Here is a 15,149-nt window from a genome sequence, read left to right on the forward strand (position 1 = left end):
GCTACCGATACATCTTGGTATTGAGGTTAGGGGTTTTTGTTCTGTCTTTGACCTAATTGGATAAAAACTTTTTTTTTGTGAACATGTAGATTAAAGTTATTGCGATCTCTGCAAATCTCCCTTTGATAGTGGGTAGGGCTGATAAAAGATGATCATGAATGTTGTGGCTGGATGAAACGATAATCGGAAATCCTTTCTGGTCGGAGCTTTACGTCATTCAGTTCTCTTTCTGAAAATTCCTTTTCATAAATTTCCCCAGGATGTTGAGAGAAAAAGGTATAAAAGCAGATCGAGACTTTGTCAAATCAGATCCATTCTACGATCTATTGAGTGCTAACACTTGTTGTGATAAATTGACAAAATGACTCAGGTGGTGCATTTCTGCATGAAGCTGAACATGTCTTTGTTGATGGGACTGATCCTGTTCAATTTGATGGCCATATCTCCATTTGCAGGTGACTATGTGCTATTTTTCTTTATTTTTCACCTGAACATGCAATATCTTTTTCACTGTTCATGAACTATTTCATTTCTAATCAATCTTTATTTCTGTGGTGCTTTCTTTTTACACAGATGCCCAGTCTCCAGTAGACTGCTGTCTTTCATATTCAAAGAAAGCTTTACCATCAAGACTAATTGTAGGTTATGTGAGGCAGTTTGAAAATGAGCTTTGCACAATCAATGCAGTCATGTAAGTGTAAATTGTTGCTTGATTTGTTGAAAAGGGATGTTATGCTTTAAAGTTATCTTCATGCTCTGTAAAAATAGTTTTAACATGTATTTAACAAATGGAAACACTCAGAGCCAAGCGATAGCTTCATTTGCTGACCTTAAAGTGATTAGTCCACCACATAGTCTGAGAAAACAATCTGGTATCTGCAGCATTGTTTTTGTTCTCCATAAGTACATAAGCAATTTTTACTGAGTCACCAGAGATGGAGGTTAGCTGCATGCGGGCCATGAGCTGACCTGAATCTGGTCAGTAGAACCCCTATGTTAAAATACACAACACATACAGAAATCTACCAATTCAAATCAAGATTATTTCAAAAATATTTCTTTACAGATTTTACACAAGAAAAGGCAGAAGAGTTTGTGCAAACCCAGAAGAAGATTGGGTGAACGAGATTATCATTGGTTTTCTGAGGTAAGAAAAAAGAATCACTTTTGTTTATATAAAGAAATTTTTAACCAAACTATCCAGAACATGCTTTTTAATGAATAAAAAGCTGTATTGCATTGACTTTGTTTCTGAAACTAAGAATGTCTTTGCCATTTTGAACATATGAGAATTCAGAACCTTACCAGTTACTTATTTGTCAAATTCCTTTATCAAGTCAAGATTTCAGATGAAGTACTGTCTTTTTCAAAGGATATGTAGGGAATATTTTATCATACCCTTGTCCTGTAAGCCACGGTATCAACACATTTTGCTCTTGGACAACCAATATTTTAAAACATGTTCACTTTAACAAGTAGTGACAACTGAAGAGAACAGTTAAAATAATCAATTTAATGAGCCTGAATGCTTAACTATCTGTACTTTGATGTTGAGAGGCATTGTAACTCATTTCCTTTTATGCTTATTTTCTAGGAAAGAACTGAAACAGAAATGAACAATTCAGTGGCCTTAATTCCATGGGTATCAACAATGTCACTTTTTAATAATCATGTGAAAAAACCTTTAAAAACAAGTTGCAATACTTAAATACACTGGACTATGCACATCTCAGCAAATTTTCAAAAAAATTTCATTCTGCTGAATTGTTCTGTAAAATTAAGTTTATATTTCTACTTGTATTGACTAGTAAATTGTTGTTTACTGTGAATGCTTGTAAATTATGCGTATGCAGAAAACTGATGTACCTCAGATCAATAAACAATGCTTCTATTACAATATTTTGATCTCAATTCAGTTGTTAACTGTTTACATGCAGGTTAAAGCTGTTTAAACAGAGTTCATCTGTCGTCATGATTGCGATAGATCAGTTTTGCATCTGTATATGCATATTGTAAGATCATAAATCGGAACAGGAGCAGGCCATCTGGCTCCTTGAGCCAGTTTGCCATTCATTAGGACCCTGGCTGATCTGACATTCCTTACATCCACTTGCTTGCCCTTTTCCTGGAACCCTTGATTTTCCAATTGATATCTATCTATCTCAGCCTTAAGTGAACACAAGGATTTTGATCCTACAGATTTGTGAAATGAACTCTCTGGGAGCACAATGGTGTTTGTCAAGATTCAATGAACAACTACTATCCCAACAAAAAGGTTAAATTGTTTTTCTCCTTCCCAATTTATACAAGAATCTTCTTTTAATAATCCCTTTTTTCTTGTTTATGGACACAAGACCTTTACCTCAGGAGGCCAGTGAGAGAGTATCATATATTGGAAAGTCTCCAAACAGTTCATAACATTTAATCTTCATTTGCTTTCAGGAAAAGCAGAGAAAAAACAAAACCAGCTGCATTTTCTTCTGGGAATAAACAAGGACTGCTTGCAATTGAACAATACATTTAAAATCAATAAATGATTATTTTGCCCAACTGGCATCCACTGGAAGGGGGGGTCTGGGTAGTAGCAACAGAAGCTACACCACTCCATCATACTGAAAGTCAAATTCCTCCTGTTCAACATCCTTATATTCAACCTCAGAAAACTGCTGTCACTCTCCCAGGTCTTCAGCCTCTATCAAATTCTGAAGGTTGAAAAGGACAACGCTTCAGGTGATCTCAGCCAGTACAGGAATTGAATCCATGCTGTCACAATCACACTACTTTGTAAAACAAGCATCCAGCTAACTGAGCTAAACCTAGTATATCATATGCATGTTGATAGAATGGAACACTGCTCTGTTGGTGAAATCAGCTGCAATATGATGTGACACACTAAATAATGTGTGTACAGTTTATAGTGCGCTACACTGGAGGAAGCAGCTCTATTGGCAAGGCCTACTGCCCAGACTGCAACACTGACCTTGTCAGGGAAATAAGATGAAGCTATGTAACCTGATACAAATGACATTCATAACTGCTTTATACATCTGTGGGTCAAGGATTAAGAGATCCCTCACTTGCTCCTAGTGGAGCCTTGGAAGCAGCTAGTCGCAGATATTTAGTGTGGCTGTCACCTTGATGACCACTGGGTAAGATGGCCACACACCTCTTCAAACTTATTCCCTCCTCCAACACTGGACACAGTTCTGTGATGGCAACACTACACTTCACTCATCTGGAGGAAATGGTACCGCGGATAAAAAAACCTACGTGTCCTGTACTTCCTCCACTTCCTGAGAGGAAGACCAGCAACAACTTCTTCATGTGGGGGCTGTTCAGTAGCAGCTGAAAGTTGTTGCTGGTCCTGGGCTAGCTATGGTGCATCTATTCCTCCTCTATTTCTGCACACTTCTGTTGAACAGCAACAATGATGACAACCCCTGCTGTGACTAGGACCATTGGACATGATTATAATGAACTTATGTGTGTTATATCGGAAAGAGAAAAACACATTCACAGAAATATGAACAATCAGCATTTGTATCACACAAATGAGAGCTTAGTGCAGTCCTCAAAACAGTGAGATATTGAAGTCTCTGATAAGGAGGGCTCTGGAATTCCTATTCATGGATACTTGACCTGGCATACTTTATTCTGATGTGCGGACCAGAAGCCAAGTCAAGCAAAAACAGAAGATTATTGTAGGATTACTGAAACTTGTTACTCTCAGCTCCACACCCCAGATCACCCAACTAAAACAGAAATAAATGTAAGCAACATGTTGTCAATTTACAGTTCGAAGTAAAAGGAGACTAGCTCTGTGTTCTTGTGTAGCCTCCAAGTTCAGCCCAGCCAATTACCGCCCCATCAGTTGACTCTCGATCGTCAGTAAAGTGTTGGAAGCTGTTGTCATCAATGCTCAAGAATAATCTGCTTGGTGACGTCTGCTTGGGTTCTGCCAGGGTCACTCAGCTCCTGACCTCATTATAGCCTTGGTTCAAACATGGCTAAAAGAGCTGAGCACTAGAGGTGAAAGACCTTTGACATCTAGGCCACATTTAATCAAGTGTAGCATTGAGGAACACCGGCAAAACTAGAGCCAATGGGAATCAGGGAGAAAACTCCCCACTGGCTGGAGTCATACCTAGCACAAAGGAAGGTCGTATGGTTGTTGGTCAGTCATCTTAGCTCAAAAGCATCTCTGCAGGAATTCTTCAAGGTAGTAACCTAGGCTTAACCATCTTCAATTGTTCAGTTCACCACTTTGGAGAACAACACCTGGTATTGCAGTACTGCTGTCAGACCACTTTGCACTCAGGGGCAGCACTTGAAATAACTCCATGAAGGCCAGTATCCTGTCACCAAATGACCCTTCATTTACACATGCATAGTACGTGACACTGGCCCAGCCAGGTCAGAGCCAGGTCCTAGAATGAACAAAACTTCTGAAGCTCCTGTCTGTATCTATCAGCCAGGGCTCCCTGATTGGACCAGGTTGACAACCCCAACTAGGGAACTCATATTCTATGGGATCCACCTAGCTGACCTCATTCTGATCATTACTTTACCCATCGCATGCACCAGAACACAGTGCTCTTTGAGCTTTTAGTTTGCTCACTATGTATTTGCATATCTGCTTGTAGCATCTCTGCCTTGTACAATTTTGCACATTTGGAAGCTACAGCCTCTGCCCCTTTTTCATATTTGCCAGTAGTGATCGGCCAGGGGCATGGATATGTTACAGCTCCAGTGCAATCAGTCTGGAAATTCATGGTAAGTCAGTCTGGGAGCTGCACAAAATCAGTCAGGGGAGTTACATGCTTGGCAGACCAGGTAGTGATGGCAGTTTCCTTCCCTAAATGGCCCCAGATGGGTTTTTCCTGACACTCAGCAATGGTTTCACTGCCAACAGACTCTTGATCCTAGATATTAATTAATTCAAATTCCACCAGCTGCTGTGGCAGATTTGAACCCAGAACTCTAGAACATACCTGTGTCTCTGGAATAATGGTCCAGCAATAACACCACGAGCTATCGCATCCCCTAATTGCTCATCACCTTAGCCATTTCCTTATTTTCATTGACAATGTCACTATTGAAAGGATCAAATTAGTAACACAGTTAAAGTTTTCCCAAGTAGTTCGTAATATGCGAAGCTAGAGCTAACAAACGAGGCATCCAGGTTGTCAAGGTTAATAGCTATCAATGGCCTTGGGGTAAGAAATAGACCGCAAAGACAGTGGGAAAGAAAGATAATATGGGATATTGAGTGTGAGAACTGTAATATTCATGCTGTAATCTATATGAAATTTGAAGGAGTTTTATAATTCAGCAGAGTAACTTTTGAACCCCTTTTCTTCATGTATGCATATGAAATGTCAAAATAAACTTAGAGTCATCCAGTCATACAGGATGGAAATAAACCCTTCAACCCAACTCATTCATGATGACCAGGTTTCCCAAACTCGTCCCATTTGCCTGCGTTTGGCTATCTCCTCGAGTCCTTTATCAATTTGAAACTTGCCCCTATAAAACCAGTCAGTTTTTAACAGCACCTTGTCGCTCTTCATGTCAAAAAAAAACTTGTTGTAAACGAGTGACCCTGTATCCATTTCAGGAGGATACAAGTGCATTGCTGTTGGGCTGAGGTCTTCAGGGCAGGTAAGAATGATTAGGTTTCTGTTGATAAGGAACACCAGTGAACAAGATGGGTTTTTATGATTAACCAAATGAACTAAGATGAGCTTTTTATTTCAGAATAATTTAATAAATGGAATTGGAATACACAAAGTGCTATGATGGGATTGAAGTTCAACGGTTACTAGGTAAATGCCATAACCACTTTGCTATTCTACTGTCATATTCATGATACCCAGTTCTAGCTCTCGCAACCCCGTGATTTGTCTCACTGCTCATCCCACATCTAACATAACATGACCAAAATATGCTTTTAATTAAGTAAGATCAAAAGCCACACTCTTTGACCCCTGTCACAAACATCATACACTCACCAGCGGCTCCATCTTTCTCCTTGGAAGATATCCGAGGATGAACTAGAACATTTGCAAACTTGGGGCAGAACTTTTCTGATGGGAGATTTTACTGCCCTGCCATTGGAGATATTGGTAGGAGACGTATTTCTGCCAAATCTTAACTCCCAGCGGGCTTTCAACTCTCCGAGGAATGTTTGTGGGCTACAGGCAAATCTTCCAACCCTTACTCAGGCCCTGCCTCAGAGTTGCTTAGCAATGCCAGAACCAGCAGTAGCCACAACTGGGACCACAAGCAGCCCCCAGATTCAAATTCCCAGAGTCCTGGGCCAGGTATATTCAGTTGGGAGAGTCTCACAGCAGGAAGGGAAAGTGAGGCGGTGAGGCCGGGGAGGGTTGGGAGATGCCAGGGTGAGAACAGACATTACAGGAGATGCCCAACATGGAAATGGGGCCATTGAATGAGGCAGCTCCCTTCTCACCAAAATCCTAAGGTGGATGTCTTACCAGGTATCCCACTCTCCTGAATCTCTCCTGTCTACTGCAAAATTGAGGCTGGTTGCTTTAAGCTAAAAGCCTCAATTAGAGCAATGGAGGGTAGGGCACACTTGACCTCAATAACTCCATGAAAAATAGTGATCAAAGGTGGATAGGAGACCATCCTAAGGCCAGACTGGGAATTGTGCAGGTCTTCCAAACCTGCTGGCAGAGGACCTCTACAATGGGCTTTAGACCTCACATCTACTCCATCGTAAGATGCTTACTTCCACATTTATTATACCAGCCAGCTTCAGTTCCGCTTTAGTTCTTCTGTTGAAATCTTCCATGCCTTCTTTCCATCTAGTTTTGACTATTCCAAACTATGTCTGATTAGCCCATCATCTGTCACCCTACAGAAACTTGACCTCTAACGAAATTCATCCACCTTAATCCTAATTCATACCAAATCCTGTTCATCCATCGTGCTTGATGCAACCCCATAAATAAACAAACAGTTTCATATGTAATTGCACCAATCAAGAATGGTTCCAAGTCTAGCCTCAATTTTAATATTTTCAAAAGTCCCCATCGCTTTGTACCTTTCTATCTGTGTAACCTCCTCCAGCCCTGCAACACTTAAAGAAGTCCGCTCTCTTCCAGTGCTGGCTATTTGCACATTCTCAATGGCAACTGCACCTTCCGAGGTTTAAGATTTGGAATTTCCACCCTTCACCTCTCGGCCTCTTCCATTTCTGTGATGTACTGAGGAAGAGCTGCACTTCCAAAATGACACTTTTCAGCTGACTCATGAAACCAAGGCAACATCAGCCTTCTCAAATGGACATAAAAGATCCCAAGATACTACTTGGAGAAGAAAAGCTGAGGACTGGCCAGTATTTATCCTGCAATTAACACTTCAACATAGACCTTCAGAATCTTTGTCATATGCAACTAGACCTGGCTGCATTTCTTTGCACTACAATGACCATTCTTCAAGATGAAATGCATCTTGAAGATGCAAATGCAAATTCTTTGTTCTAAGCAATTTCTGACAGGGAGTATTGTGCTTGAATTTTAAACAAGCACTGTAAACAAACAGAACAGAGGGCATTAGTTAACATAACAAAGTAGACAAAATAGATTCATTCTGCATTGGAAACAGTCAGAAATAACCAAAGCCAAACATGGGTTTAACATTGTTTTATTATGATAGAAATAACAGCATTGTAATTTGTTGACCAAATCTCTCTCTCTCTCACACACACACACACACACACACACATTAATGTAACATTTTGCGGCAATACACAGAAATAAAGAGTTACAAATAACTTGTTAGGAATATAAGGAAGCATCAGAATGAAATGATCGAGCAAGCCATTCAGTTGTATCAAACCTCTGCAGAAAAGCTTAAAACAGGAAAGCAAACACAACTTTGAACTGGGCACTGGAAATGAAAAAAAAAATCTGATCGGTTCAATGCAACAAAACACTCCTCACAAACATTTTGAGGCTTGTGCCAAAATTGAAAAAGCTGCCTCATAGACTAGTTGAGCAATAGTTTCACATAGTCATTGTCACGGAATCATATCATACAGCCTTTGCCGCAGACATGTCCGTCTATAGTCACCATCCTTGGTTACATCAATACCATCAGCAAACTAGACCCACCAAAACAAAGTGATATGTTGTCCGGAGCGTGTGTCCCTGAGAATATTCATTTAATTTAATTTCCTCCCTAATGGCACGATTAGTTGTACAAAAGGCATTTTAACAAGTGGGAGAGTGGCAGCTATTGACACCCATATCCTTCCCACCTCCCCTCCATTTCAGTCTGCTGGGGTAAGTGTCATGGAAATGTCATGGCCTCATCTCAATCGAAGTCCTTAAGTGGACAGTTAATATCCAGTGAAGAGGCTTACCTCACTGCTGGTGATATTAATCTAACATTGTGCAACAGCTCACCTTTTGGGAAACACAACAAGTAAACACGTGCACAGTAACTCCTGGGAACCTGGGGAGGCATATCCTGTTCAAAGAGATTACTGTCAAATTGAGGAAACTGACATCAGGAATGTTGCAGGGAATGATGGTCACTGAGAGCCACCCTTTGCCCTCAGTATACCAGCACCCACTTCTGTGATGCCCATCCTGCCATTACATGGGTGTTGTACCAGCAGGAACCACCAACTCACCAGTGGCACGGCCACTCAACAGATCCTCAGTTTGGCTGCCAATTATCAGTGGGTAGGGATTCAGCCCCTACAGTCTTTGCAGAGAAGGCTCACTGCTATCCAAATAACTCCTAAGTGACGCTTACTTCAGAAGGCTGTCCCTAAAGAGGCAAAATAAGGCTGTTCGGTGAGATTGTGTTGATTTTATTAAGCACAACCTAATAACACCAGACTCCAAGAAGTCGAATTAGATCAAGCACAGCCAAGGAAATGTCTTATTGATTACTGACACTGATTCCCTCTTGGGCAGTCCTCTGATAGTTGTACATTATTTTGTATTATTCTCAGCTCCTCAGACAAAGAACCAGTTCATATCTACATTCAGCAAGAGCTAGATGACATTCTGATATGAGGCAAGTAACATTCAGACCACAAAATTGCTAGGCAATGTCTATTGCCAACTAGAGAAAATATCCATCAGCCCCAACATTCAAAGGCATCAGCGTCTCTGAAACTTCACACCAACGTATTGCCAGTGAATGCAGAAACGCTTTATTTGCAGATAATATGTCAGATATCAATCTTAAATGCAGCCTCTCATTTTCAGAAAACATAGTCATAACTATATCAATATATACACAGTTTGAACATGTCATTTCAGCACCTAATACTAAAGAATGGCTTTAATAAACTTAAAACACTTAAGATTTAGCAGTCACAAGAAATTGTACAATAACCTTGTAAGATGGTAATAGGACTTCAGTTAACTCCTGCTGCTGTAGGTCGAGGAATTTTGTTTTTATGGGACATTTTCTCCAGCTTCTCACTAAAAACCAAAAAAAATCATCTTAATTATGTACCCTTTAAAACATTATTCACACTTTGATCCCTACATAGGGAACAAGAGATAAGTTTCTTCCTTATTAGTATTTTTGCCAACTTCTTCAAACTAAGCAACAAAAATATCCACTGAGGGCTAATATTTCTAATGATCAGACATAAAATAGTTTTATACCTAATTGTGCACCAGTCTGAATAATATTGACAGGTGGGGCTGTGTCAATGAAATTCCACAATAATCAAAGGTTCTTATTAATCTGTTACATCTACAGAGTCTTTTGGTGGATGAAAGCAAAGATTGTGGTTTTACCTTAAATAGTGAAGTGCACGTTTCACCCATGCTTTTTCTGGATTTGCACAAACCCACCGACCTTTCACAGTATACAATCTGTTAAAATAAGTGATGGAAATGATTAACTTTTGATTAGCTTTAAGTGAAATGGTGCCATTTAGAAATGATTTGACTTTTAGATCTCTTATCCTACTCACACAATTGCATCTATTCTGCAAGCTTCATTGGACTTCTGTTCCACATAGCCAGCAATGCGCGTAAATGGAAGCGATCCCTTTGAATATTTGAGGCAACAGTCTTGCACCTGTAAACGTACTGGAACAAGGAATTTATAGAAGTGTTACAAGTTGATATGTAAGAAAAATAACTCATTACTCCCGACAGTTTATATACTGGATTGCTATGATCACGTTCCAATCCACTCTACAATCTCCAGCAATCCTACATCATAGCACATTCCTGAATTTTCTGGCTACTATCTTAATTGTATCCTTATTCCCTATTCAACTGAACAGGCAGCAAAAACACAGACCCAAAGTCAGTAGGTGCTCCTTAATGCAAATATGTGTCGAGTGTCAGTGGTGCTCCCAAATGCAATTGCAAAATGGAGGCCTGTTCAGGAAAATGGCACTGAGTGTTCAGCTAGGTCAACCTCCTGGGGAAAGAAATCAGGGCAGATCCTCAAAAGCTTATGTTCCTTTAAGCTGTTTTATTTCTTACTTTCCTTTTGGTGCCAATGATAACAAGCGAGGATAGGAACTCAGGCTTTCAGATCCACAGACAGCCAATGCTCCCCCATTGTGAGACACCGAAAGAAACTATCAGCTAAATTTATTACCAACCTGTCAAAAGCTAGCAGCATCTGAAATTTGAGGGGCAGAAAGTTGACTGATAGAAATTAAACAAGTTGCAGGAGTTTAAATTCTCTAGATGTTATTTCTGGAACAATGGCTTTTTGTTTGTAGCTCACAGTATTGTTCAAATGCAGAAGACAGGTCACATAAACAAATACCTGTTGAAGTTATTCTTTCAGAAATGACATGGGCGTTATTGCCCCAATAACACAAAAGGTAAATAGTCATGTGAAATAATATTCATTCATATCAACCAAGTAGAGCTTGGGATTTTTTTTCAGTGATCTGTGCTAAATCAATTGATCCCAGTCAGTGTAGGGGTACAGGAGATAAGATATATCCCCAGAGCCCCACAGCCCAATGAGATGAAAGCGATCAGCTCAGAAATACACTTGATATGAATGCATAGATTAATGCTGTAAATCGACTGAGGTAATTGAAAGATCAATTAACCAGATTGACAAGGTGGAGGAAAATCCGCTGAGGTGGACTGACCACCTATGTTGGAGGCTGTGAAAATAGTCATATATTAACATAACTGGAGAGAAAAATTGCGTGGATGCTGTCCAGGCATTTGGTTCCCTCGACTGAATAACTAGTTAAATTCAAGTGTGAAAGACTATGATTAGAATTGGAAAGGAGGGAGCAATGAAACTGGAACAGGAAAAGGAAAGAGAGAAAGAAGGATTTTACTTGATACGGCGTTTCGTTTTTGTAACCTGCAGATGTCCAAAAGCACATTACATCCAATGCGTGTGCCTTAATTATAATTTACGAAATACATGGGCAATTTTTGCCCAGCGAGCTTGTGCAAACAGCAGTACGAGAAAGATTTGATATCTGTTTTTGATCTCGAATTGAAGAGATATGTTTGCCAAGATACTGGGAACAAACATCATGCTGTTCTTTGGAAAAGCACTGCAAAATCTTTAGTGGTTCGCTAAAAAAAAAGACTAGGGTCTCATTTTAGCATCACAGGAGTATTTGCCTGGATTTCTGTGCTCAAAGCTCTAGAGTGGGAATTAAACCCATAACCCTGAATGACTACTACTTGAACTGTGGCCGACACTAAATGTGTCACCAAAAACTCATAAATTATCATAATTTTGCTTTAAAATCAACAAGGTTGTATTAACTTGCAATATTTCAAATATTTTTGAGCACTTGTTCGTTTTCAATTGTTACATGTTAATTCACTGATGCAACTATTACAACTGTCGACTCAATATTATGCAACTAGATGATGCTGTAATAACCTACACAGAATGAAAAGAGAAATATTATGGGACTTACTTGCATGTGATCCAGAAAACCAGAGCATTATCAGGATCACCAGGAATTTCAAAACAACCAAAGCATGTGCTTTCTGATCCATTATTCTCTGTCACTTTTTAGCTCCCCCCTAACTGATCAGCTCAAGAAAATGAAGCTGATGTCTAATGCTAGCTTCTCCATGGTACTTGTTTGCTGATGGGACTTTTATAAATGTTTGCTCATTACTGCATTTACCACAACATAGTCAACTACGCCTGTGACGAAATATTCGTTCTTTAATAACAAAAATGTGCACTGATTTCCTGTTCAATTTTCATCTTTTTCACATTTAAATATGGGCCGCAAAGTTAAAGTGTTGAAAGAAGCTTGCAGTTTTTACTTTGCACCTAATCAAACTTCCTCTGAGTTTCATGCTATTTGCAGCAAATGGAAAGTTTCTGCAATTCACCAGATCCAAAGTAGGCCAATCTGAAAGTAACACTAGCAGCCTGCGTCAAAATAAAGTGTCGACACTGATGTGGTGATTGTATTTTGCTTCTCCAGCAAAATCAGGAGTACAAGAGCTAGGATTTTGCCCTTGGCCTCTACACCAATGTAATTTCACAGGGAAAGTGGACTAAAGGATATCAATGCACAGCCATTCTGGAGATTTTCCTGGGTGCACTGGATCATTTAGGTACATCGTAAGATGGAAGCATTGTTTTGCATGCATGTGTTCTAACTCAATTCATTTCTCCGTGTATGGGTGGTCCATTATGATTTGGCATCAGAATTGTACTTTCCTGGGACAACAGTCCTCTGTCTAGTTGACTATGAAGGGTGCCTATCCCTGAGTGCCACGTAATGATCTCCACTGGGAAATATATGCATCTGTATGTTTGATGAGTAAAGTGACTACCTTGACAATTCTCCCATTAATCCTGTACTCCTTTATTTTGTTTAAACTCGTGTAATCAATACAAATTCAAATTGTGAAGATGAGAGCATTGGCAATGCTGGATGAGGATTGAGCCAGCTTGCCTGGAAAACCCTAGATCATTAAAGAGTTGAAGCAGTTTTAAATTTATTACCTAGCACCAGCCTTGTAAAATCAAGCTGCAGTATAAACAGTATATACAAAATAATATTGGTCTTTCAGACATCCTCTGTGTTTTTCATTAGCCAGGTGTATTGAGGACTATTGCAGTTCCCCAAAACTTCACTTCCAAGATAAGGCAACTCAGCATAAGTCAAGGATCAAAATTCTAACACAGCTCAGTTATATATTGGGACCTATGTTATCCACTGGGCCAACTGAGGCAATCTCAAAACATTTGAATGTGTTCTGATAGTGTTAGATAAAATGAGTGTGCATTTGGTACAGGCATCGTGCACGGTGACAGTTTTGTCTACATAAGCGCTAACTGTAAAAGGTTCATTTTGATTTACATCAGTTTGTTGTTCTGAATCCTCACACTTAAAATAGGTGCATATTGAAAGCATAATAAATTAAATTTACTACTACAGCTAGAGGAAATCAAGATTCCCTCAATCAGTGTACAAAGTTTAGCAATGGGCTTAAGAATCAGCAACGTGATTGAACATCCCAAACAACTAATAGACAATTCCCATAATTCATGAGCCTCAGACTACTGGAAGAAAGTGAAAATGAATGTTATTTTTTAAGATCTGTATCCAATCTTTACAAATCCTCTAGCCACCCCAAAGTGATTTTGAAGCATAGGATCCAATTTACACCCATTCAAAATCCATCCAGTTGTACAGTGTTAAAATTGGGCCCATCATCATGTTGTGCAGCCAGACTCCACCAATAAAAGCAATGGAATGAATGGCCAAGTAATGTGTTGCTGGTAGCTTCTGTTGAGATGTAATGGTAACCAGAACACCAGAACATTTCTGCTTCTATTCCCACAGTTCCATTGAATCTTAAATATTCAAGAACTCATTATTCCTCTATTATACAAACATCACTTTAAACAATGCAGCATTCCCTAAATACTGCAATAAATTATCAGCCTAGATAAGGTACACAAGTCCTAGAGCTCAGCTTAAATTCAGCTTCTGCAACTTCAACTGCAAGAATGCTAACAATAAGATTATAGGGCCTAATAATTACATTTTTTTTTCAGATATTTAAACTTAGTAAGCTTAATAACCAATTTATGCAAATTCTGGAGGGGCTTATTTGATTACATTTTGCTATCCATGATTACTGGAGATGGATTAATTCCAGACAAAAGTACCTTGAGTTTTTTTTTGTGCAAAATACAATATGATTTCCTCTACACCAGCTCCATTTTACATCCTTCAGTATAAATGTATTAATTCCCTTAATGTTCACAAGTTTGAATAATGCCTTTTTTGACGCTGTATAATATTTATTTTGTTGCTTTTTTGCTTGTTTTTCACCCTGTATTGGTTTCTCAGTGGAGCTGAGAGAACTGGATGCTTGTAGGTGTAAGTTAACATGATCCTAATTTTATTCAAGGGTTCTGTTCATATTTCTTCATATCACATTCTTTTATGGTTTGGGAATCGGGAGTGTGTTCTATTATTTTGTATCTACATGCTTGTTTGATTGTACTTTGGTTTCTAGAGTGGAATTATTCACTAGAGACTGACTTGTGGTCATATGGTGAGGACTTCAGTTCAAGAACAGAATAGCCACTATTTACTGATATCGCTATTAGCCACAACTGTCGATCAAATACCTACCTGTTTTGTTGAGTAGGCTGCAGTTTGGTGCTAACTTCTAAATACCTGTAATACTGTAGATACTTGTCTGCAGCCAGTAGATGTCAACTGTGGTTCATTGGCAGCATAATATAATACGTTGAAGTTTGAATCATGTATAACCAAGATGGCTAAGAAGGTGTTTAACACATTTGCCTTCATTGCTCAGACTTTTGAGCGTAGGAGTTGGGACGTTACGTTGACGTTGGTGAAATCTTTTCTGGAGTACTGTGTCCCGTTCTGCTTGTCTTATTATAAAAAAGCTAAGTCTAAAGCTTGAATTATTCAGCTTATTAAATTGGAAAGGTTTCAATAGGGATTCATCAGGATGTTGTAGAGAATGGAGGGTTTGAGTTATGAGGAGAGGCTGGATAGGCCGGGACTTTTTTCACTGGAGGGCAGGAGGTTGAGGTGTGACCTTACAGAGGTTTATAAAATCACAAGGGGCATTGAACAGCAGGTGTATTTTCCCGAGAGTGGTGGATATCAAGACCAGGGGGCATATTTTGAA

At 39.3% G+C, this 15,149-nt stretch overlaps 2 protein-coding genes across 2 annotated transcripts; one reads left to right on the forward strand and one right to left on the reverse strand.

Annotated features, from left to right (window-relative positions):
- The first annotated feature begins 203 nt into the window (after nucleotides 1-203).
- LOC125457807 (C-C motif chemokine 20-like) lies at nucleotides 204-1,876 on the forward strand. Its single transcript, XM_048542433.1, has 4 exons — nucleotides 204-455; nucleotides 574-691; nucleotides 1,067-1,147; nucleotides 1,595-1,876. The coding sequence occupies exons 1-4, from the start codon at nucleotides 362-364 to the stop codon at nucleotides 1,614-1,616; spliced, it is 315 nt and encodes a 104-aa protein (XP_048398390.1). The 5' UTR covers nucleotides 204-361; the 3' UTR covers nucleotides 1,617-1,876.
- Nucleotides 1,877-7,675: 5,799 nt separating this feature from the next.
- On the reverse strand, nucleotides 7,676-12,130 carry LOC125457806 (C-C motif chemokine 20-like). Its single transcript, XM_048542432.2, has 4 exons — nucleotides 11,924-12,130; nucleotides 9,974-10,091; nucleotides 9,795-9,872; nucleotides 7,676-9,470 (listed from the first exon to the last, which is right to left on the reverse strand). Exons 1-4 carry the CDS (start codon nucleotides 12,003-12,005, stop codon nucleotides 9,404-9,406), a joined length of 345 nt encoding a protein of 114 aa, XP_048398389.1. The 5' UTR covers nucleotides 12,006-12,130; the 3' UTR covers nucleotides 7,676-9,403.
- Between the last annotated feature and the right edge of the window lie 3,019 nt (nucleotides 12,131-15,149).

Source organism: Stegostoma tigrinum, chromosome 14 (genome assembly GCF_030684315.1).
Source record: "Stegostoma tigrinum isolate sSteTig4 chromosome 14, sSteTig4.hap1, whole genome shotgun sequence".
In the NCBI taxonomy this organism is placed as follows: Eukaryota; Metazoa; Chordata; class Chondrichthyes; order Orectolobiformes; family Stegostomatidae; genus Stegostoma; species Stegostoma tigrinum.

Excerpts from the sequence above, each read along its gene's own strand:
- LOC125457807 (XM_048542433.1), top strand. The coding sequence starts at position 362 with ATGACTCAGGTGGTGCATTTCTGCATGAAGCTGAACATGTCTTTGTTG. Across the intron at positions 456-573 it reads GGCCATATCTCCATTTGCAG|ATGCCCAGTCTCCAGTAGAC; the intron begins GTGACTATGTGC and ends CTTTTTACACAG. Across the intron at positions 692-1,066 it reads TGCACAATCAATGCAGTCAT|ATTTTACACAAGAAAAGGCA; the intron begins GTAAGTGTAAAT and ends ATTTCTTTACAG.
- LOC125457806 (XM_048542432.2), bottom strand. The coding sequence starts at position 12,005 with ATGGATCAGAAAGCACATGCTTTGGTTGTTTTGAAATTCCTGGTGATC. Across the intron at positions 10,092-11,923 it reads GTTTTCTGGATCACATGCAA|TACGTTTACAGGTGCAAGAC; the intron begins GTAAGTCCCATA and ends TCCTTGTTCCAG. Across the intron at positions 9,873-9,973 it reads TGCAGAATAGATGCAATTGT|ATTGTATACTGTGAAAGGTC; the intron begins GTGAGTAGGATA and ends TTATTTTAACAG.